General features: G+C 43.8%; 1 protein-coding gene across 5 annotated transcripts in view; it reads left to right on the top strand.

The window, feature by feature from the left end:
• LOC112257024 (serine/threonine-protein phosphatase 2B catalytic subunit alpha isoform-like) overlaps positions 1–23,691 on the top strand; it is a 66,098-nt gene that overhangs the window by 6,010 nt on the left and 36,397 nt on the right. For all 5 annotated transcript variants that reach the window (XM_042325931.1, XM_042325929.1, XM_042325933.1 and 2 more), the window contains exon 2: positions 19,910–20,110. In XM_042325931.1, coding sequence (XP_042181865.1) covers positions 19,910–20,110 — 201 coding nt within the window. The remainder of the gene's footprint in view (positions 1–19,909; positions 20,111–23,691) is intronic.

The raw sequence follows: 23,691 nt of genomic DNA, 5'->3' as shown, positions 1-23,691 counted from the left end.
TCTGTATTTCTTTGGGCATGGGTGTGCATGTGTGTGCATGTGTGTGCATGTGTGTGCATGCGTGCGTGTATGTGTGTTTCTACCTCTGTGTGTGTGTGTGCATGTGTATGTGTTTTTGCCTTTGTGCCTGTGTGTGTGAGTCCTCACGTGCAGCTGGGCGCTCTTGCTGTATCTCTTCTGGTCAGTCATCCCTCTCTCCAGCAGTGCCCTAGGGGCCTTCATTATGTAAGGGAAACACCGCTGCAAAGCACAGGCCGATAACTCAGCCATACCCTGAAATAAAGCCTGCTAGACCGTCTATAACACAGACAGTACATTCACATGTACATACATGTATGCATGCACACATGCACATTGCAAAAGAAAAGGGGAGGGGAGAGGGGGAGGGGGGATATGAGACGAGAGGAGATGAGAGCAGAAGAGAGGAGATGAGAGGAGTGGAAAAGAGAAGAAAAGAGACGAGGGGAGCGGATAGGAGAAGAGAGGAGGAGAGAGGAAAGGAGGGGAGGGGAGGTGAGAGGAGAGGAGAGGAAATGAAGGGAGAGGAGAGGTGGAGAGAGGAGGTGAGAGGAGAGGAAAGGAGGTGAGAGGAGAGGAGGGGAGAGGAGGGGAGAGGAAAGGAGGGGAGGGGAGGTGAGAGGAGAGGAGAGGAAATGAGGGGAGAGGAGAGGTGGTGAGAGGAGAGGAAAGGAGGTGAGAGGAGGGGAGAGGAAAGGAAAGGAGGGGAGAGGAGGGGAGGTGAGGTGAGGAGGAGAGAGGAAAGGAGGAGAGAGGAGGGGAGGTGAGAGGAGAGGAGAGCAGAAGAGAGGAGACAAGGGGAGCGGTGTTGTTCCTGTAGATGCTGTGATGTTGTTTATTATCTCAGCCTGGTACTCTGTGGAGAGATGGTTGGAGGTAGACAAATAGATAGAGAGGAGACTAGAGGGGTGGATATGAAAAGAGAGGAGATGAGATTAGAGGAGGGGAGAGGGCAGAACAGGACAGGAGAGGAGAAGAGACGAGAGCAGAAGATAGGAGTGGAGAGGAGAAGAGGAGATAAGATTAGAGGAGAAGAGGGAAGTGGAGAGGAGGGGATAGGAGAGGAGTTGAGGGAGAGGAGGGGATAGGAGAAGAGTGGAGATGAGAGGAGACCAGATCAGAAGAGAGGAGTGGAGAGGAGAAGAGAGGAGGGGAGAGGACAGGACAGGAGAGGAGAGGAGGGAAGAGGACAGGAGAAGAGAGGAGAGGAGAGGACAGGACAGGAGAGGAGAGGAGGGAAGAGGACAGGAGAAGAGAGGAGGGGAAAGGACAGGAGAAGAGAGGAGGGAAGAGAACAGGAGAGGAGAAGAGAGGAGGGGAGAGGACAGGAGAGGAGAAGAGAGGAGGGGAGAGGACAGGAGAGGAGAAGAGAGGAGGGAAGAGGACAGGAGAGGAGGGGAGAGGACAGGAGAGGAGAAGAGAGGAGGGAAGAGGACAGGAGAAGAGAAGAGAGGAGGGAAGAGGGCAGGAGAGGAGAAGAGAGGAGGGGAGGGGAGAGGAGAGGAGAAGAGAGGAGGGGAGGGGAGAGGACAGGAGAGGAGAGGAGAGGAGAGGAGAGGACAGGACAGGAGAGGAGAGGAGGGAAGAGGACAGGAGAAGAGAGGAGGGGAAAGGACAGGAGAAGAGAGGAGGGAAGAGAACAGGAGAGGAGAAGAGAGGAGGGGAGAGGACAGGAGAGGAGAAGAGAGGAGGGAAGAGGACAGGAGAGGAGGGGAGAGGACAGGAGAGGAGAAGAGAGGAGGGAAGAGGACAGGAGAGGACGGGAGAGGACAGGAGAGGAGAAGAGAGGAGGGAAGAGGACAGGAGAAGAGAAGAGAGGAGGGAAGAGGGCAGGAGAGGAGAAGAGAGGAGGGGAGGGGAGAGGAGAAGAGAGGAGGGAAGAGGAGAGGAGAAGAGAGGAGGGAAGAGGACAGGAGAGGAGGGGAGAGGACAGGAGAGGAGAAGAGAGGAGGGAAGAGGACAGGAGAAGAGAAGAGAGGAGGGAAGAGGACAGGAGAGGAGAAGAGAGGAGGGGAGGGGAGAGGAGAAGAGAGGAGGGAAGAGGACAGGAGAAGAGAGGAGGGAAGAGGACAGGAGAGGAGAGGAGGGAAGAGGACAGGAGAGGAGAAGAGAGGAGGGGAGAGGACAGGAGAGGAGAAGAGAGGAGGGAAGAGGACAGGACAGGAGAGGAGGGAAGAGGACAGGACAGGAGAGGAGAGGAGGGAAGAGGACAGGAGAGGAGAAGAGAGGAGGGAAGAGGACAGGAGAAGAGAAGAGAGGAGGGAAGAGGACAGGAGAGGAGAAGAGAGGAGGGGAGGGGAGAGGAGAAGAGAGGAGGGAAGAGGACAGGAGAAGAGAGGAGGGAAGAGGACAGGAGAGGAGAGTAGGGAAGAGGACAGGAGAGGAGAAGAGAGGAGGGGAGAGGACAGGAGAGGAGAAGAGAGGAGGGAAGAGGACAGGAGAAGAGAGGAGGGGAGAGGACAGGAGAGGAGAAGAGAGGAGACGAGGGGAGCGGTGTTGTTCCTGTACTGGTACTGTGTGGAGAGATGGTTGGAGGTAGACAGGTAAATAGAGAGAAGACGAGAGGAAAAGAGAGGAGATGAGATTAGAGGAGAGGAGGGGAGTGTAGTTGAGAGGAGGGGGAGGAGGGGACAGGAAAAGAGAGGAGAAGAGGAGATGAGATTAGAGGAGAGGAGGGGAGATGAGAGGAGAGGAGAGGCGGGAGAAGAGTAGATGAGGGGAGATGAAAGAGAGGAGAGGAGGGGAGGGGAAAGAGAGGATATGAGATCAGAAGAGAGGAGACGTCGGGAGACGAGAGGAATGGAGAGGAGAAGAAGGGAGACGAGGGGAGCGGATAGGAGAAGAGAGGAGAGGAGAGGAAAGGAGAAGAGCTGATTAGAGGAGGGGAGTGGAGGGGATAGGAAAATCGAGGAAAAGAGAGGAGACGAAATGAGTGGAAAGGAGGGAGGAGGGGAGTGGAGGGGAGAGGAGAGACGAGAAGTGAAGAGATGAGGAGAGGAGTGGAGTTGAGAAGAGAGGAGATGAGAGGTGGGGAGAGGAGGGAGGAGGGGAGTGGAGGGGAGAGGAGAGGAGAGAAGAGAAGAGGAGAAGTGAAGAGAAGAGATGAGGAGAGGAGTGGAGTTGAGAAGAGAGGAGATGAGAGGTGGGGAGAGGAGGGAGGAAGGGAGTGGAGAGGAGAGGAGAGGAGAGGAGAGGAGAGGAGAGGAGAGGAGAGGAGAGGAGAGGAGAGGAGAGGGAGAGAGGAGAGGAGAGGAGAGGAGAGGAGAGGAGAGGAGAGGAGAAGTGAAGAGAAGAGATGAGGAGAGGAGTGGAGTTGAGAAGAGAGGAGATGAGATGTGGGGAGAGGAGGGAGGAGGGGAGTGGAGAGGAGAGGAGAGGAGAGGAGTGGAGTTGAGAAGAGAGGAGATGAGAGGTGGGGAGAGGAGGGAGGAGGGGAGTGGAGGGGAGAGGAGAGGAGGTGAGATTAGAGGAGAGGAGCTGAGAGGGTTGGAGAGGAGGTGAGATTAGAGGAGATGAGAGGGGTGGAGAGGAGGTGAGATTAGAGGAGAGGAGCTGAGAGGGTTGGAGAGGAGGTGAGATTAGAGGAGAGGAGCTGAGAGGGTTGGAGAGGAGGGGAGAGGAGAGGAAAAGAGAAGAGATGAGATTAGAGGAGCGAAGGGGAGGGTAATTGGGAGGAGGGGACAGGAAAAGAGAGGAGAAGAGAGGAGACGAGAGCAGAATAGACGGGTGGAGAGGAGAAGAGGAGATGAGATTAGAGGAGAGGAGGGGAGAAGAGAGGAGAGGCGGGAGGAGAGGAGATGAGGGGAGAAGTGGGGAGAGGAAAGAGAGGAGAGGAGAGGAGGGGAGATGAGAGGTGTGAGGAGAGGAGGTGAGGGGAGAAGTGGGGAACGGAGAGGAGAAGAAAGGAGATGAGAAGTGCTGATTAGAGGAGGGGAGTGGAGGTGATAGGAAAAGTGGGGAAAAGAGAGGAAAAGAGAGGAGACGAGATGAGTGGAGAAGAGAGGAGATGAGATTAGAGGAGAGGAGGGGAGTGGAGAGGAGGGAGGAGGGGAGGGGAGAGGAGGGGAGTGGAGAAGAGATGAGAGGTGGGGAGAGGAGGCGTGAAGCAGAAAAGAGGGGAGAGGAAAAGGATGGAAAAGAGACGAGAGGAGTGGAGAGGAGAAGAGAGGAGGGTAGATTAGAGGAGATGAGATGAGAGGGGTGGAGAGGAGGGGAGGAGGGGAGAGGAGGGTATTGTTCCTGTGGCTGCTGTGATGTTGTTTATTACCTCAGCCTGGTACTGTGTGGAGAGATGGTTGGAGGTAGACAGGTAGATAGAGAGGAGACGAGGGAGGGGAGAAGAGAAGAGAGGAGACGAGAGGAGGGGAGAGGTGTGAAGAGTAGGGGAGGGGGTAGGAGAGGAGGGGAGGGCATAGGAGGGGAGTGGAAAAGAGAGGAGGAGATGAGATTAGAGGAGTGTAGAGGAGAAGAGAGGAGAGGAGAGGAAAGGAGGGGAGAGGCAAAGAGGGGAGAGGAGAAGAGGGGAGAGGAGAGGATGTGAGAAGAGAGGAGACAATGGGATGGGATAGGATAGGAGGGGAGAGGAAAAGAGAGGAGGTGAGATTAGAGGAGAGGAGAGGAGAAAAGAGGAGGGAAAGGCAGAGGAGGGGAGAGGAGAGGAAATGAGAGGAGGAGACGAGAGGAGACAAGATTAGAGGGGAGAGGCAAAGAGGGTAGAGGAGAGGAGGGGAGAGGAGGGGAGTTGAGATGAGAGAAGGGGAGAGGAGAGAAGAGATGAGATGAGTAGAAGAGGGGAGGGGATGGGATAGGATTGGAGGGGAGAGGAGATGAGAGAAGTAGAGATGAGGGGAGTTGAGATGAGAGAAGGGGAGAGGAGAGAAGAGATGAGTAGAAGAGGGTATGGGATAGGATTGGAGGGGAGAGGAGATGAGATGAGAGAAGTAGAGAGGAGGGGAGAGGAGAGGGTGTTCCTGTATATGCTGTGATGTTGTTTATTACCTCAGCCTGTTACTGTGTGAAGAGATGGGTGGAGGTAGACAGACAGACAGACAGACAGACAGACAGACAGACAGACAGACAGACAGACAGACAGACAGACAGACAGACAGACAGACAGACAGACAGACAGACAGACAGACAGACAGACAGACAGACAGACAGACAGACAGACAGATATACGTTAACATTTTATTCTCTGGAAAACACCATTCTTAACAGTGCACCTGATAGCGGTTCCATATGTTAAACATTAAGAAAGAGAGGATGCAACAACTAGTATGGGTTTCTAATATGACTAGGATTTTGCCTTTGGCTTCTCGACAACAACAAAAAGTTGATATTTGTATTTATTATGATCCCCAATTCTCTTCCTGGAGTCCAGCAAAATTAAGGCAGTTATACAATTTTAAAAATGTACAATACATTCACAACAGATTTCACAACACACTGAGTGTGTCCCTCAGGCCCCTACTCTACTACCACATACTGTATCCACAACACAAAACCCATGTGTACGTGTGTATAGTGTATATGTTATCATGTGTATGTATAGTGTGTATGTTATCATGTGTATGTATAGTGTATATGTTATCATGTGTGTGTATGTTATCATGTGTATGTATAGTGTATATGTTATCATGTGTATGTATAGTGTATATGTTATCATGTGTATGTATAGTGTATATGTATAGTGTGTATGTATAGTGTATATGTTATCATGTGTATGTATAGTGTGTATGTTATCATGTGTATGTATAGTGTATGTTATCATGTGTATGTATAGTGTGTATGTTATCATGTGTATGTATAGTGTGTATGTTATCATGTGTATGTATAGTGTATATGTTATCATGTGTGTGTATGTTATCATGTGTATGTATAGTGTATATGTTATCATGTGTATGTATAGTGTGTATGTTATCATGTGTATGTTATCATGTGTATGTATAGTGTGTATGTTATCATGTGTATGTATAGTGTGTATGTTATCATGTGTATGTATAGTGTGTATGTTATCATGTGTTTGTATAGTGTATATGTTATCATGTGTATGTATAGTGTATATGTTATCATGTGTATGTATAGTGTGTATGTTATCATGTGTATGTATAGTGTGTATGTTATCATGTGTATGTATAGTGTGTATGTATAGTGTGTATGTTATCATGTGTATGTATAGTGTGTATGTTATCATGTGTATGTATAGTGTGTATGTTATCATGTGTGTGTATAGTGTGTATGTTATCATGTGTATGTATAGTGTATATGTTATCATGTGTGTGTATAGTGTATATGTTATCATGTGTATGTATAGTGTATATGTTATCATGTGTGTGTATAGTGTGTATGTTATCATGTGTATGTATAGTGTGTATGTTATCATGTGTATGTATAGTGTGTATGTTATCATGTGTATGTATAGTGTGTATGTTATCATGTGTATGTATAGTGTGTATGTTATCATGTGTGTGTATAGTGTATATGTTATCATGTGTATGTATAGTGTATATGTTATCATGTGTGTGTATAGTGTGTATGTTATCATGTGTATGTATAGTGTGTATGTTATCATGTGTGTGTATGTTATCATGTGTATGTATAGTGTATATGTTATCATGTGTATGTATAGTGTGTATATGTTATCATGTGTATGTATAGTGTGTATGTTATCATGTGTATGTATAGTGTGTATGTTATCATGTGTGTGTATAGTGTATATGTTATCATGTGTGTGTATAGTGTGTATGTTATCATGTGTGTGTATAGTGTGTATGTTATCATGTGTGTGTATAGTGTATATGTTATCATGTGTATGTATAGTGTGTATGTTATCATGTGTGTGTATAGTGTATATGTTATCATGTGTGTGTATAGTGTGTATGTTATCATGTGTATGTATAGTGTATATGTTATCATGTGTATGTATATGTGTATGTATGTGTATGTTATCATGTGTGTGTATGTTATCATGTGTATGTATAGTGTATATGTTATCATGTGTGTGTATGTTATCATGTGTATGTATAGTGTGTATGTATAGTGTGTATGTATAGTGTGTATGTTATCATGTGTGTGTATGTTATCATGTGTATGTATAGTGTATATGTTATCATGTGTGTGTATGTTATCATGTGTATGTATAGTGTATATGTTATCATGTGTGTGTATGTATAGTGTGTATGTTATCATGTGTATGTATAGTGTATATGTTATCATGTGTGTGTATAGTGTGTATGTTATCATGTGTGTGTATAGTGTATATGTTATCATGTGTGTGTATAGTGTGTATGTTATCATGTGTGTGTATAGTGTGTATGTTATCATGTGTATGTATAGTGTATATGTTATCATGTGTATGTATAGTGTGTATGTTATCATGTGTATGTATAGTGTGTATGTTATCATGTGTATGTATAGTGTATATGTTATCGTGTGTTTGTATGCATGTGTCTCTGCCTATGTTTGTGTTGCTTTACAGTCCCTGCTGTTCCATAAGGTGTATTTTTATCTGTTTTTTAAAATCAAATTTGACTGTTTGCATGAGTTACTTGATGCTGAATAGAGTTCCATTTAGTCATGGCTCTATGTAGTACTGTGTACCTCCCATAGTCTGTTCTGGACTTGGGGACCGTGTAGAGACCTCTAGTGGCATGTGTTGTGGGGTATACATGGGTTTCCTAGCTGTGTGCTAGTATGTCAAACAGAAAGCTCGGTGCATTCAACAATGAGACTTATATTTCCCTCACTAACTTTAAACATCAGCTATCGGAGCAGCTAACCAATCGCTGCAGCTGTACACAGCCCATCTGTAAATAGCCCACCCAATCTACCTACCTCATCCCCATATTGTTTTCATTTACTTTCTGCTCTTTTGCACACCAGTATTTCTACTTGCACATCATCATCTGCTCATCTAACACTCCAGTGTTAATCTGCTAAATTGTAATTACTTCGCTACTATGGCCTATTTATTGCCGACCTCACGCCATTTGCACACACTGTATATAGACTTTCTTTTTTTCTATTGTATTATCGACTGTACACTTGTTTATTCCATGTATAACTCTGTATTGTTGTATGTGTCGAACTGCTTTGCTTTATCTTGGCCAGGTCGTGGTTGTAAATGAGAACTTGTTCTCAACTAGCCTACCTGGTTAAATAAAGGTGAAATTAAATAAATCAATCAAAAATGTCACAAATACAAGTAGCGATGAAGTCGATCTCTCCTCCACTTTGAGCCAGGAGAGGTTGACATCCATATTATTAATGTTTGCTTTCTGTGTACATCCAAGGGCCAGCCGTGCTGCCCTGTTCTGAGCAAACTTTAGTTTTCCTAAGTCCCTCTTTTTGCCACCTGACCACAGGACTGAACTGTAGTCCAGGTGCTACAAAACAAGGGCCTGTAGGAGGATTTTAGTTACTGATGTATCAATATGTTTTGACCACGACAGTTTACAATCCAGGGTTACTCCAAGCAGTTTAGTCACCTCAACTTGCTCAATATCCACATTATTCATTACAAGATTTATTTGAGGTTTTAGTGAATGATTTGTCCCAAATTCTATGATTTTAGTTTTAGAAATATTTAGGACTAACTGATTCCTTGGCACCCACTCTGAAACTAAGTGCAGCTCTTTGTTAAGTGTTGCATTAATTTCAGTCTCTGTAGTAACTGACGTGAATAGTGAGTCATCCACATACAAAGCCAGTGGCATGTCATTCGTAACGATTGAAAAAAGTATGTTTTTACAGTCATTTTCTTAATGGGTGTGTGCTTATTAGTAACTGGAATAAGTAATTTCATAAATGTGTCAAGTGCAGCGTCTGGTTGCTCTTCATTACACACCACAGACCAGCAGCGTCTGGTTGCTCTTCATTACACACCACAGACCAGCAGCGCCTGGTTGCTCTTCATTACACACCACAGACCAGCAGCGTCTGGTTGCTCTTCATTACACACCACAGACCAGCAGCGTCTGGTTGCTCTTCATTACACACCACAGACCAGCAGCGTCTGGTTGCTCTTCATTACACACCACAGACCAGCAGCGTCTGGTTGCTCTTCATTACACACCACAGACCAGCAGCGTCTGGTTGCTCTTCATTACACACCACAGAACAGCAAATATTATTTTCATAAACAACATAGGAATCTCTACAAAACTTCCTGTATGACCTCTTATCCACTATATTAGGCCCAGACTTTGGAACTTTGTTTTTCCTAGATATGGCTACTATATTGTGATCACTACATCAGATTTAAGTCCTGTGCTGTTTGTAACTACCCTGGTAGGTTGACTGATAACCTGAACCAGATTGCAGGCACTGGTTACAGTTTGGGGCGGCAGGGTAGCCTAGTGGTTAGAGCATTGGACTAGTAACCGGAAGGTTGTAAGTTCAAATCCCCGAGCTGACAAGGTACAAATCTGTCGTTCTGCCCCTGAACAGGCAGTTAACCCACTGTTCCTAGGCCATCATTGAAAATAAGAATTTGTTCTTAACTGACTTGCCTAGTTAAATAAAGGTAAAATTAAAAAATGGAAGCTTACTCTTAAGTGAGCAGCCTGATGAAAGCCAGTCAATATTTAAATCACCCAGAAAATATACTTCTCTGTTGATATCACATACATTATCAAGCCTTTCACACATATTATCCAGATACTGACTGTTAGCACTTGGTGGTCTATAGCAGCTTCCCACAAGAATGGGCTTTAGGTGAGGCAGATGAAACTGTAGCCATATTACTTCAACAGTATTTAACACAAGATCCTCTCTAAGCTTTACAGGAATGTGGTTCTGAATAAAAACAGCCACACCTCCATCTTTGACATTTCTGTATTTTCAGTAGATGTTATAAGCATGTATTGCTACCACTGTATCAGAGGTATTATCTAAGTGAGTTTCAGAGATTGTCAGAATAAGAATGTCATCTGTTACTAGTAAATTATTGTTTTCATAAACCTTGTTTCTTAAGCTACATATGTTAACGTGGGCTATTTTGAGCACTTTTTTCTGGAATGCTTGATTGCACACAGTGGTCTTCCTACTAGGCCACACTGCCTCAGTGCTAACAGTATTACTCTGGTTCATAGGCACATGATTACTGCATACAATAGCTGTAGGATCAGCTGAGGCATTCAGGGTAGTAAGAGAGACATTAATTAGGTTACTTACATTGTGTCTGCCAGCGCCCCTGGTATAATGTATATTTGCTGAAGCATTTTATGACGACTCAGCGACACAATGGTAGGGATTAGCTGAGCTGGGATGGGTCATTGATAAGTCATTGTCTCAACCCACTGTTCCTAGGCCGTCATTGAAAATAAGAATTGGTTCTTAACTGACCTGCCTAGGTAAATAAAGGTCCAACAAAAAAAATTGGGAAACCCGTAATTTGGGCAGTTGCGGCTGTCAGTGAAAAGCATCTAAAATATGTGTGAAGATAATGTCTTGAGTATAATTTAAAATGTTGAGACAAGAAGAAGGGAAGGGGTGTGTGGTGAAGATATAGGCAAGTCTCTCAAGAATGGCTCATCTGGTCTCATGCCTCATATGCGGAATTGGAGGATTTTTTATTTTTTACATCCATTGTGAATGATAATGTATTAAAATTATAGTTCCTCAAAGTAAGAAAAATCTTTCCAACAATCCCCCCCTTGATTATCACCATTCCTCATTGTGAAAGAGCAATAGTTATAGGCCTACTGCTGCATTGGCCTATGGCTATGAGTTCCATGCACTCATATCTTTAGCCTCCAATGGATCATGGCGTATCTACGTGTCCATAAGGCAGAGGCTGGTGATCTCACATTAGTGGACTTTTAACTTTTACATTTTTATCATGTTAAGTCAGATTTTATAATTAACCACGTTACAATGATTTTGAGAAACTGTAACGGCTCTCTTCTATCTCCTCCTCTGACGAAGAGGTAGAACAAGGATCGGACCAAAATGCAGCATGGTGATGATTCATAATATATTTTAATGAAGGAAAACCTATACATGCAGAAACTACAAAAACTAACGAAATGAAATAATGAAAACCGAAACAGCATATCTGGTGAAATACAAAACACTAAGACAGGAACAATCACCCACCAAAATACACAGTGAAACCCAGGCTACCTAAATATGGTTCCCAATCAGAGACAACGAGAATCACCTGACTCTGATTGAGAACCGCCTCAGGCAGCCAAGCCTATGCTAGACACACCCCTAATCAGCCACAATCTCAATGCCTACAAAAACCCCAATACAACAACACAATAAACCCATGTCACACCCTGGCCTGAACAAATAATTAAAGAAAACACAAAATACTAAGACCAAGGCGTGACAGAAACAAGAATGTTGTTATTGAAATTAAACTGTTCCACAAAAATGTGCATATGAAAATCCTAACTGGCTGGTAGAAATGGTAGAGGAAATTGTTTCCCCAAACTTGAAACTCACACAAATTCTTTACAAAATAATTGCCTCGACATTACCATGGTCGGATTTTGCCTATAGGCCACTTTGAAACAAGGTAAGACATGCCTGATAATATGAAATAAATCATTCAAGTATCAAAAATGCATGCTGCCTTTAGCTCACATTATGGTGGTTGACGTGCTGATAGCCTGTTAGCTGCACGTGAATGGGTGGCACGCTTCAATTACCAGTTGAGAAATATTAGCTATTTTTAATCGTGCATCAAAACTGTTTTTAACACGTGATTTAATTTAGAATTGTTGCGTAAATAACGGGCCTATTAAAGCACGTTACTCCAGCAGCAACCAGCTGAGGATCTTTAGGAGAAATCCAGCTCAAAATCAAATTTGATTTGTCACATGTACGTGTTTATTAGATGTTATTGTGGGTCTGGTAACTCTAATGAACATATCCTCTGTCGCAGAGGTAACTCTGGGTCTTCCATTCCTGTGGCGGTCCTCATGAGAGCCAGTTTCATCATAGCACTTTATGGTTTTTGCGATTGCACTTGAAGACACTTTCAAAGTCCTTAAAATGTTCCGCATTGACTGACCTTCATGTCTTAAAGTGATGATGGACTGTCGTTTCTCTTTGCTTATTTGAGCTGTTCTTGCTATAATATGGACTTGGTATTTTACCAAATAGAGCTATCTTCTGTATACCCTACATATCTTGTCACAACACAAATGATTGTCTCAAACGCATTAAGAAGGAAAGAAATTCCACAAATTAACTTTTAAGAAGGCAATCCTTTTAATTGAAATGCATTCCAAGTGACTACCTCATGAAGCTGGTTGAGAGAATGCCAAGAGTGTGCAAAGCTGTCATCAAGGAAAAGGGTGGCTATTTGAAGAATCTCAAATATAAAATACATTTTGATTTGTTTAACACTTTTTTGGTTACTACATGATTTCATGTGTTATTTCATAGTATTGATGTCTTCACTATTGTTCTACAACGTAGAAAATAGTAAAAAATAAAGAAAAACCTTGAATGAGTAGGTGTTCTAAAAAATTTGACCAGTAATTTACATATGAGATGAGTAATGCAAAATATGTAAACATTATTAAAGTCACTAGTGTTACATTATTAAAGTGGCCAGTTATTCCAGGTCTATGTTTATAATGTGCTAGTGATGATTATTTAACAATATTTAACAATCTGATGGCCTTGAGAATAGAAGCTGTTTTTCAGTCTCAGTCCCAGCTTTGATGCACCTGTACTGACCTCGCCTTCTGGATGATAGCGGGGTGAACAGGCAGTGGCTCGGGTGGTTGTTGTCCTTGATGATCTTTTTGGCCTTCCAGTGACATTGGGTGCTGTAGGTGTCCTGAAGGGCAGGTAGTTTGCCCCCGGTGATGCGTTGGGCAGACCGCACCAACCTCTGGAGAGCCTTGCAGTTGCAGGCGATGCAGATGCTGTACCAGGCGGTGATACAGCCCGACAGGATGCTCTCAATTGTGCATCTGTAAAGGTTTGTGAGGGTTTTAGGTGCCAAGCCAAATTTCTTCAGCCTCCTGAGGTTGAAGAGGCACTGTTGCGCCTTCTTCACCACATTGTCTGTGTGGGTGGACCATTTCAGTTTGTCAGGGATGTATAGGCTGAGGAACATGAAGCTTTCCACCTTCTCCACTGCGGTCCCATTGATGTGGATTGGGGGATGCTCCCTTTTCTGTTTTCTGAAGTCCACAATCTGCTCCTTTGCTTTGTTGACATTGGGTGAGAGGTTATTTTCCTGGCACCAGGAAAATAGGGTGTCAGGTAAGGTAGAGGTGATATGATCCTTGACTAGTCTCTCAAAGCACTTCACGATGACAGAAGTGAGTGCTACAGGGCGATAGTAATTTAGTTCAGTTACCTTTGCTTTCTTGTGGACAGGAACAATAGTGGACATTTTGAAGCATGTTGGGACAGTAGAGTCGTGGCCAAAGTTTTTGAGAATGACACAAATATTAATTGATTAATATTGATGGCAATTTGCATATACTCCACAATGTTATGAAGAGTGATCAGATGAATTGCAATTAATTGCAAAGTCCCTCTTTGCCATGCAAATGAACTGAATCCCCAAAAACATTTCCACTGCATTTCAGCCCTGCCACAGAAGGACCAGCTGACATCATGTCAGTGATTCTCTCTTTAATACAGGTGTGAGTGTTGATGAGAACAAGGCTGGAGATCAATCGTTCATGCAGATTGAGTTGAATAACAGACTGGAAGTTTCAAAAGGAAGGTGGTGCTTGGAATCATTGTTCTTCCTCTGTCAACCATGATTACCTGCAAGGAAACACATGCCGTCATCATTGCTTGGCACAAAAAGAGCTTCACAGGCAGGGATATTGCTGCCAGTAAGATTGCACCTAAATCAACCATTTATCGGATCATCAAGAACTTCAAGGAGAGCAGTTCAATTGTTGTGAAGAAGGCTTCAGGGCGCCTGAAAGTTCAGCAAGTGCCAGGACCTTCTCCTAAAGTTGATTCAGCTGTGGGATCGGGGCACCACCAGTACAGAGCTTGCTCAGGAATGGCAGCAGGCAGGTGTGAGTGCATCTGCATGGACAGTGAGGCGAAGACTTTTGGAGGATGGCCTGGTGTCAAGAAGGGCAGCAAATAAACCACTTCTCTCCAGGAAAAACATCAGGGATAGACTGATATTCTGAAAAAGGTACAGGGATTGGACTGCTGAGGATTGGGGTAAAGTCATTTTCTCTGATGAATCCCCTTTCTGATTGTTTGGGGCATCTGGAAAAAAGCTTGTCCAGAGAAGACAAGGTGAGCGCTACCATCAGTCCTGTGTCATGCCAACAGTAAAGCATCCTGAGACCATTTATGTGTGGGGTTACTTCTCAGCCAAGGGAGTGGGCTCACTCACAATTTTGCCTAAGAACACAGCCATGAATAAAGAATGGTACCAACACATCCTCCGAGAGCAACTTCTCCCAACCATCCAGGAACAGTTTGTTGACGAACAATGCCTTTTCCAGCATGATGGAGCACCTTGCCATAAGGCAAAAGTGTTAACTAAGTGGCTCGGGGAACAAAACATCAATATTTTTGGTCCATGGCCAGGAAACTCCCCAGACCTTAATCCCATTGAGATTTTGTGGTTCTCAATCATCAAGAGGCGGGTGGACAAACAAAAACCCACAAATTCTGACAAACTCCAAGCATTGATTATGCAAGAATGGGCTGCCATCAGTCAGGATGTGGCCCAGAAGTTAATTGACAGCATGCCAGGGTGGATTGCAGAGGTCTTGAAAAAGAAGGGTCAACACTGCAAATACTGACTCTTTGCATCAACTTCATGTAATTGTCAACAAAAGCTTTTGACACTTAAGAAATTGTCACGACTTCCGCCGAGGTCAGTCCTTCTCCTTGTTCGGGCGGCGTTCGGCGTTTCGACGTCACTGGTCTTTTAGCCATCGCCGATCCAACTTTCAATTTCCATTTCCCACATAGCCTGGTTCCTCTCTAGGTTTCTTCCTAGGTTTTGGCCTTTCTAGGGAGTTTTTCCTAGCCACCGTGCTTCTACACCTGCATTGCTTGCTGTTTGGGGTTTTAGGCTGGGTTTCTGTACAGCACTTTGAGATATCAGCTGATGTACGAAGGGCTATGTAAATAAATTTGATTTGATTTGATTTGATTTGTTTTATCTTGTTTTCCCGCACACCTGGTTTGCATTCCCTCATTACTCGTCTTGCATATAACCTTCTGTTTCCCCCCGTGTCTGTGTGTGGAATTGTTATATGTAAATGTATGTGTACTCCAGGCTGGTTTGCGCCGGGTTATTGTAACCCGTGTGGGTTTAGTTTTCTCAGTCCCGTGTTTTGTTCGCCTCAATAAAGGGCTCCTTTTGCTCCCCATTTCTGCTCTCCTGCGCCTGACTTCCCTGCAGCCAGTTACTCACTCCTTTACAGAAATGCTTGTAATTATACTTCAGTATTCCATAGTAACATCTGACAAAAAATATCTAAAGACACTGAAGTAGCAAACTTTGTGGAAATTAGTATTTGTGTCATTCTCAAAACTTTTGGCCACGACTTTAGACTGGCCAAAATATGGCCAAATGTTTACGGACATTGAATATGTCCGTAAACACTCTAGCCAGCTGGTCTGCACATGCTCTGAAGACGCGGCTATGGATGCCGTCTAGGCTGGCAGCCTTGCGAGGGTTAACAAGCTTAAATGTCTTACTCACGTCGGCCACGGAAAGGAGAGCACACAGCGCTTGGTAGCGGGCCGCGTCGGTGGCATTGTGTTATCCTCAAAGGTGTTAAGGTGTTAAGCTTGTCCCGAAGCAAGACGTCGGTGTCTGCGACGTGGCTGGTATTCCCTTTGTAGTCCGTGATTGTCTGTAGACCCTGCTCATGTCTGAGCCGTTGAATTGCAACTCCACTTTGTCTCTATTCTGATGGTTTGCCTGTTTTATTGCGTTATGGAGGGAATGACTACACTGTTTGTATTCAACCATATTTCCAATCACCTTGCCATGGTTTAATGCGATGGTTTGCGCTTTCAGTTTTGAGCGAATTCTGCCATCTATCTACGGTTTCTGGTTAGGGTAGGTTTTAATAGTCACAATGGATACAACATCTCCATCACCTGATAAACTCAGTCACCGTATCTTGGAATTCGTCTATATTATTCTCGGAGACCCCCCCGGAACATATCCTAGTCCGCGTGATCAAAACAATCTTGAAGCGTAGATTCCGATTGGTCAGACCAGTGTTGAATAGTCCTTAGCACGGGTACTTCCTGTTTGAGTTTCTGCCTATAGGAAGGGAGGAGCAAAATGGAGTCATGATCAGATTTGCTGAAAGGAGGGCAGGGGAGGACCTTGTAGGCATCCCGGAAGTTGGAGTAATAATGGTCGAGTGTTTTAGCAGCGCGCGTACTACAGTCAATGTTTTGATAGAACTTCGGCAGCCTTTTCCTCAAAATTGCTTTGTTAAAATCCTCAGCTACAATAAATACGGCCTCAGGATATGTGGTTTCCAGTTTGCATAAAGTCCAGTGAAGTTCTTTGAGGGCCATCGTGGTATCGGCTTGAGGGGGGGTATACACGGCTGTGACTATAACCAAAGAGAATTCTCTTGGGAGATAATACGGTCGGCATTTGATTGTGAGGTATTCTAGGTCGAGTGAACAAAAGGACTTGAGTTCCTGTATGTTCTCACAGTCACACCATGAGTCGTTAATCATGAAACATACACCCCCGCCCTTCTTCTTCCCAGAGAGATATTTGTTACTGTCTGTGCGATGAACTGAGAACCCAACTGGCTGGACAGACTCAGACTGTATATCATGAGAGAGCCATGTTTCCGTGAAACAGAGTATGTTACAATCCCTGATGTCTCTCTGGAAAGAAATCCTCGCCCTGAGCTTGTCAACTTTATTATCCAGAGACTGAACATAAGCGAGTAGTATACGCTGACGCGGTCGGAGGTGTGCGCACCTCCTAAATTGAACTAGAAGACCACTCTGAGTACCTCTCCTCCACCGGCGGGGTTTTGGATCGTCCTCTGGATTCAGTCCAATTGCCCTGGGGGGTGCGAACAACGGATCCGATTCGGGAAAGTCGTATTCCTGGTCGTAATGCTGGTAGTGCTGGTGAGTTAACGCCACTGATATCCAATAGTTCTTCCCGGCAAAACAAATCTGGGCTAATAATGTAAGAAATAACACGTAAAAAAACAAATACTGCAAAGTTTCCTAAGAGCTAGAGGCACAGCAGCTTTCTCTGTCGGAGCAATTTTTTTCAATAATCTTGTCACGTGGCTAGGGTGGGTTATCTAGGTGTTTATCGTTGTCTCTGGTTGGGGATCATATTTAGGCAGCCATTTCCCCATTGTGCTTTGTGGGATCTTGACTATATATAGTTGCCTGTGAGCACTATAGCAGCTTCACGTTTCGTTTTGCATTTACTGTTTTCTTTGAGTTTCACTTCAAAATAAAGAGGATTGAACCATATCATGCTGCATCTTGGTCCACTCATTATAACGATCGTGACAAATCTCCGTATGTGATATTTGTGTTGGATAAATAAGATACATGATGACGAACAAAAATACAGGCACCAATTTAATTCCACAAAATTATGCAAATGAACCTAAAGACCGTGTTTCCATCAATTAATAAAAAGCATTATTTTGCAATGGCATTTTTGTTCTCCTGGTCATTTTGACCGGCAACAGTTTTATTTATCGGCTTTTCATTTTTTTAGCGGTCAAATTTGGCTGTTGCCGGCTAGCAGTAGCCCTGGTAGGTAGATAGGTAGGTTAGGTACGTAGGTAGGGAGTGCAAAAAGTAGTGCACTGGGCCTTTACTAGTATTAGTGGACCGATATAGCCGTCTGTAGCCCCCAAAATAAATAAATCCCCGAACATCTTCCTGCGGCTATGCAAACAGGATGCATGTTTTGGAGAAATGGTATTCTGTACAGGCTTCCTTTTTTCTTTCTGTCATTTAGGTTGGTATTGTTGAGTAACTACAATGTTGTTGATCCATCCACAGTTGTCTCCTATCACACCCATTAAACTGTAAATATTTTAAAGTCACCATTGGCCTCATGGTGAAATCCCTGAGCGGTTTCCTTCCTTTCCAGCAACTAAGTTAGGAAGGACGCCTGTATCTTTGCAGTGGAATGTAATTAATAACATCACCATGCTCAAATGGATATTCACTGTATACTTTTTATTTTTACCCATCTACCAATAGGTGCCCTTCTTTGTGAGGCATTGGAGACCTCCCTGGTCTTTGTGGTTGAATCTGTCTTTGAAATTCACTGCTTGACAGAGGGATCTTGCAGATAATTGTAGATGTGGGGTACAGAGAGGGTAGTAGTCATTCAAAAACCATGTTAAACACTATTTACTGCACACAGAGCGATTTCATGCAACTTATTATGTGACTTGTTAAGCAAATGTTTACTCCTGGACTTATTTAGGCTTTCCGTAACAAAGAAGTTGAATACTTATTGACTCAAGACATTTCAGGTTTTGATTTCTAATTAACTTGTAACAATATAATTCCACTCTGACATTATGGGGTATTGTGTGTAAGTGACAAAACATCTAAGTTTAATACATTTTAAATTCAGGCTGTTACACAACAAAATGTGGAAAAAGCCAAGGGGTGTGAATACTTCCTGAAGGCACTGTGGGTATGTACAGTGCATTCAGAAGGTATTCAGACCACTTCACTTTTTGTTACGTTACAGCCTTATTCTAAAATTTAGCAATCTACATAAAATAACCCATAACGACAATGCAAAAACAGGTTTTTAGAAGGTTTTGCAAATGTATTCAAAATAAAAAATTGAAATATCACATTTACATAAGTATTCAGGCCCTTTACTCAGTACTTTGTTGAAGCACCTTTGGCAATGATTACAGCTGCGAGTATTCTTGGGTATAACGCTTCAAGCTTGGCACACCTGTATTCTTCTCTGCAGATCCTCTCAAGCTCTGTCAGGTTGGATCAGCAGTGTCGGGCTCTGGCTGGGCCACTCAAGGACATTCAGAGACTTGTCCTGAAGCCACTCCTGCATTGTCTTGGCTGTGTGCTTAGGGTTGTCGTCCTGTTTGAAGGTGAGCCTTCACCCTAGTCTGAGGTCCTTTGTGCTCTGGAGCAGGTTTTCATCAAGGATTTCTCTGTACTTTGCTCTCTTCATCTTTCCCTCAATCCTGACTGGTCTCCCAGTCGCTCCCGCCGAAAAACATCTCCACAGCATGATGCTGCCACCACCATGCTTCACCGGTAGGGATAGTATTGGCCAGGTGTTGAGCGGTGGCTGGTTTCCTCAACACTTGACACTTGGCATTCAGGCCAAAGAGTTCAATCTTTGTTTCATCCTATTTCTCATGGTCTGAGAGACTTTAGGTGCCTTTTGGCAAACTCCAAGCAGGCTGTCATGTGCCTTTTACTGAGAAGTGGCTTCTGTCTGGCCACTCTACCATAAAGGCCTGATTGGTGGAGTGCTGCAGAGATGGTTGTCCTTCTGGAAGGTTCTCCCATCTCCACAGAGGAACTCTGGAGCTTCGTTAGAGTCACCATCGGGTTCTTGGACACCTCCCTGACCCAGGCCCTTATTCCCTGATTGATCAGTTTGGCCGGGCGGCTAGCTCTAGGAAGAGTGCCTTTCCAAATCATGTCCAATCAAATGAATTTACCACAGGTGGACTACAATGAAGTTGTAGAAATATCTGAAGGATGATCAATGGAAATAGGATGCACCTGAGCTCAATTTCGAGTCTCATAGCAAAGTGTCTGAATACTTGTGCATTTCTGTATTTTCTGTTTCACTTCGTCATTCTGAGGTATTGTGTATAAACATTTCTCTCCCTTCTACTTTTTGTCATCCTGTCCCCCCATCTTTCTCCCTTTCCCTTTTTCCTCTATCTACCCTTCCTCCTCTCTCTAGCGGTCCCCTTCCCCCTGAGCCACAGGCTCTCCATGAAGGAAGTGTTTGACTGTGAGGGGAAGCCTAGAGTAGACCTGCTAAAAGCCCACCTCACCAAGGAGGGCCGCCTGGAGGAGGTGGTGGCCCTACGCATCATCAATGAGGGGGCCGCCATCCTGTGCCAGGAGAGGACCATGCTGGATATAGAAGCCCCAGTCACAGGTGAGGAGGGAGAGGGGGAAGGAAAGGAGGAGAGTGGGGAGGAAGGAGAGGACCATGCTGGATATAGAGGTCCCAGTCACAGGTGAGGAGAGGTGAGGTATGGGAGAAGAGGTGAAAGGAGGTGGAGAGGTGAAGGGAGGGAGAGAAAAAGGGGGAGTGATGGACAATGAGAAGGGTGAGGGAGGGAGATGGGTAAGAAAAGAAAGGAAGAGAGACAAAAGCACCACACACCAAGGAAAGAGAGAGGCAAGGAGGGTTAAAGAGAGGGGGAGGTAGGGTTGAAGAGCGGGAGATGTAGTGTTAAAGAGAGGTAGGGTTAAAGAGAGGGGGAGGTAGGGTTAAAGAGAGGGGGAGGTAGGGTTGAAGAGCGGGAGATGTAGTGTTAAAGAGAGGTAGGGTTAAAGAGAGGGGGAGGTAGGGTTAAAGAGAGGGGGAGGTAGGGTTAAAGAGAGGGAGATGTAGGGTTGAAGAGAGGGGGAGGTAGGGTTAAATAGAGGGAGATGTAGGGTTGAAGAAAGGGAGATGTAGTGTTAAAGAGAGGTTGAGTTAAATAGGGGGGGAGGTAGGGTAAAGAGATGTAGTGTTAAAGAAAGGGGAGGTAGGGTTAAAGAGATGTAGTGTTAAAGAGAGGAGAGGTAGGGTTAAATAGAGAGGAGGTAGGGCTAAATAGAGAGGAGGTAGAGTTAAATAGAGGGAGAGGTAGGGTTAAATAGAGAGGATTTAGAGTTAAATAGAGGGAGAGGTAGGGTTAAAGAGAGGGGAGGTAGAGTTAAATAGATGGGGAGGTAGGGTTAAATAGAGAGGAGGTAGAGTTAAAGAGAGGGGGAGGTAGGGTTAAATAGAGAGGAGGTAGAGTTAAATAGATGGGGAGGTAGGGTTAAATAGAGAGGAGGTAGAGTTAAAGAGAGGGGGAGGTAGGGTTAAATAGAGAGGAGGTAGAGTTAAAGAGAGGGGGAGTTAGGGTTAAATAGAGAGGAGGTAGAGTTAAATAGAGAGGAGGTAGAGTTAAAGAGAGAGGAGGTAGAGTTAAATAGAGAGGAGGTAGAGTTAAAGAGAGAGGAGGTAGAGTAAAAGAGAGGGGGAGGTAGGGTTAAATAGAGAGGAGGTAGAGTTAAAGAGAGGGGGAGTTAGGGTTAAATAGAGAGGAGGTAGAGTTAAATAGAGAGGAGGTAGAGTTAAAGAGAGAGGAGGTAGAGTTAAATAGAGAGGAGGTAGAGTTAAATAGAGAGGAGGTAGAGTTAAAAAGAGAGGGGGAGGTAGGGTTAAAGAGAGAGGAGGTAGAGTTAAATAGAGAGGAGGTAGAGTTAAATAGAGAGGAGGTAGAGTTAAAGAGAGAGGAGGTAGAGTTAAATAGAGAGGAGGTAGGTAGAGTTAAATAGAGAGGAGGTAGTAGAGTTAAATAGAGGAGGAGAGAGTTAAAGAGAGCGGTAGGGTTAAATAGAGAGGAGGTAGAGTTAAAGAGGGGGAGGTAGGGTTAAATAGAGAGGAGGTAGAGTTAAATAGATGGGGAGGTAGGGTTAAATAGAGAGGAGGTAGAGTTAAAGAGAGGGGAGGTAGGGTTAAATAGAGAGGAGGTAGAGTTAAATAGATGGGGAGGTAGGGTTAAATAGAGAGGAGGTAGAGTTAAATAGATGGGGAGGTAGGGTTAAATAGAGAGGAGGTAGAGTTAAAGAGAGGGGGAGGTAGGGTTAAATAGAGAGGAGGTAGAGTTAAAGAGAGGGGGAGGGTGGGTTAAAGAGAGATTACAAGTCAAATGAATGTACATCTTCCATAATGAGTAATTGTTTCCGGCTTAATCATAACTGTTGTGCCGAATGTCACTTAATGGAATTCATCGCCTTTAGATTTTCTCAATAATAGCAGTACTTTGTCAATATCTACAAAACAATCTCCTTGCCAATAATATGTTGAACTGAATTGAATTGAGAGAGTGATGGGAAAGGGGGACGGGAGGTAGAGAGATGCTGACAGAGGAACAGAAGATGGTTTGGCAGATAAATAGAGAGAGGGACAATGAAAGGGGAGAAAGAGAGAATGGTCTTGTGCCGCTGCCTACATTAAAAATACCAGCGGAAAAGCTCTGTTTTAGTTTTGACTTGTGTATCTACTGGATAGCTTTGGTGTGTGTCTTTCTCCATGGAAACGGTAGCTGTAAGATAATTCCTTGATAGCACACATCCCACACACACAGTGAGAGAAGAGACAGTAGCTAGCTACTCTATGGTTTTCACAGTTACTGCTAGTCCCCAGAGAGAAGAGGTGGTAGGCAGGCTGGGAGGCAGGCTTCACACACAGACAGACAGCAGCCATTACGCTTCTCCCTAACGCTCTATGCTGTTTGTTCTGTAGGAACATATGACAGAAAGGAGTGAGTGTAGTGGGGGTTGTGCCACTGTCAGAGTTGGGCTTTTCTTTTACATTTTCATGGAATACACTTGAAAATTATGAGAAAGGGTTGATGTTTATCTTTCTGCTTTGTTGTCACTTCCAGAGACTGGTTGGAATATATTCAGGTTGTAATCTATTGTACGACTAGATGAAACTAAAGTATTATACTCAGGTTGGCATCTATTGTAAGACTAGATGAAACTAAAGTATTATACTCAGGTTGGCATCGATTGTAAGACTAGATGAAACTAAAGTATTATACTCAGGTTGGCATCTATTGTAAGACTAGATGAAACTAAAGTATTATACTCAGGTTGGCATCTATTGTAAGACTAGATGAAACTAAAGTATTATACTCAGGTTGGCATCTATTGTAAGACTAGATGAAACTAAAGTATTATACTCAGGTTGGCATCTATTGTAAGACTAGATGAAACTAAAGTATTATACTCAGGTTGGCATCTATTGTAAGACTAGATGAAACTAAAGTATTATACTCAGGTTGTAATCTATTGTACGACTAGATGAAACTAAAGTATTATACTCAGGTTGGCATCTATTGTAAGACTAGATGAAACTAAAGTATTATACTCAGGTTGGCATCTATTGTAAGACTAGATGAAACTAAAGTATTATACTCAGGTTGGCATCTATTGTAAGACTAGATGAAACTAAAGTATTATACTCAGGTTGTAATCTATTGTACGACTAGATGAAACTAAAGTATTATACTCAGGTTGGCATCTATTGTAAGACTAGATGAAACTAAAGTATTATACTCAGGTTGGCATCTATTGTAAGACTAGATGAAACTAAAGTATTATACTCAGGTTGGCATCTATTGTAAGACTAGATGAAACTAAAGTATTATACTCAGGTTGGCATCTATTGTAAGACTAGATGAAACTAAAGTATTATACTCAGGTTGGCATCTATTGTAAGACTAGATGAAACTAAAGTATTATACTCAGGTTGGCATCTATTGTAAGACTAGATGAAACTAAAGTATTATACTCAGGTTGGCATCTATTGTAAGACTAGATGAAACTAAAGTATTATACTCAGGTTGTAATCTATTGTACGACTAGATGAAACTAAAGTATTATACTCAGGTTGGCATCTATTGTAAGACTAGATGAAACTAAAGTATTATACTCAGGTTGGCATCTATTGTAAGACTAGATGAAACTAAA

Source organism: Oncorhynchus tshawytscha, linkage group LG08, assembly GCF_018296145.1.
Source record: "Oncorhynchus tshawytscha isolate Ot180627B linkage group LG08, Otsh_v2.0, whole genome shotgun sequence".
Lineage (NCBI taxonomy): Eukaryota > Metazoa > Chordata > Actinopteri > Salmoniformes > Salmonidae > Oncorhynchus > Oncorhynchus tshawytscha.
The sequence above is the reverse complement of the archived record's forward strand: the minus strand, read 5'-3'. Positions and strand labels throughout refer to the sequence as shown.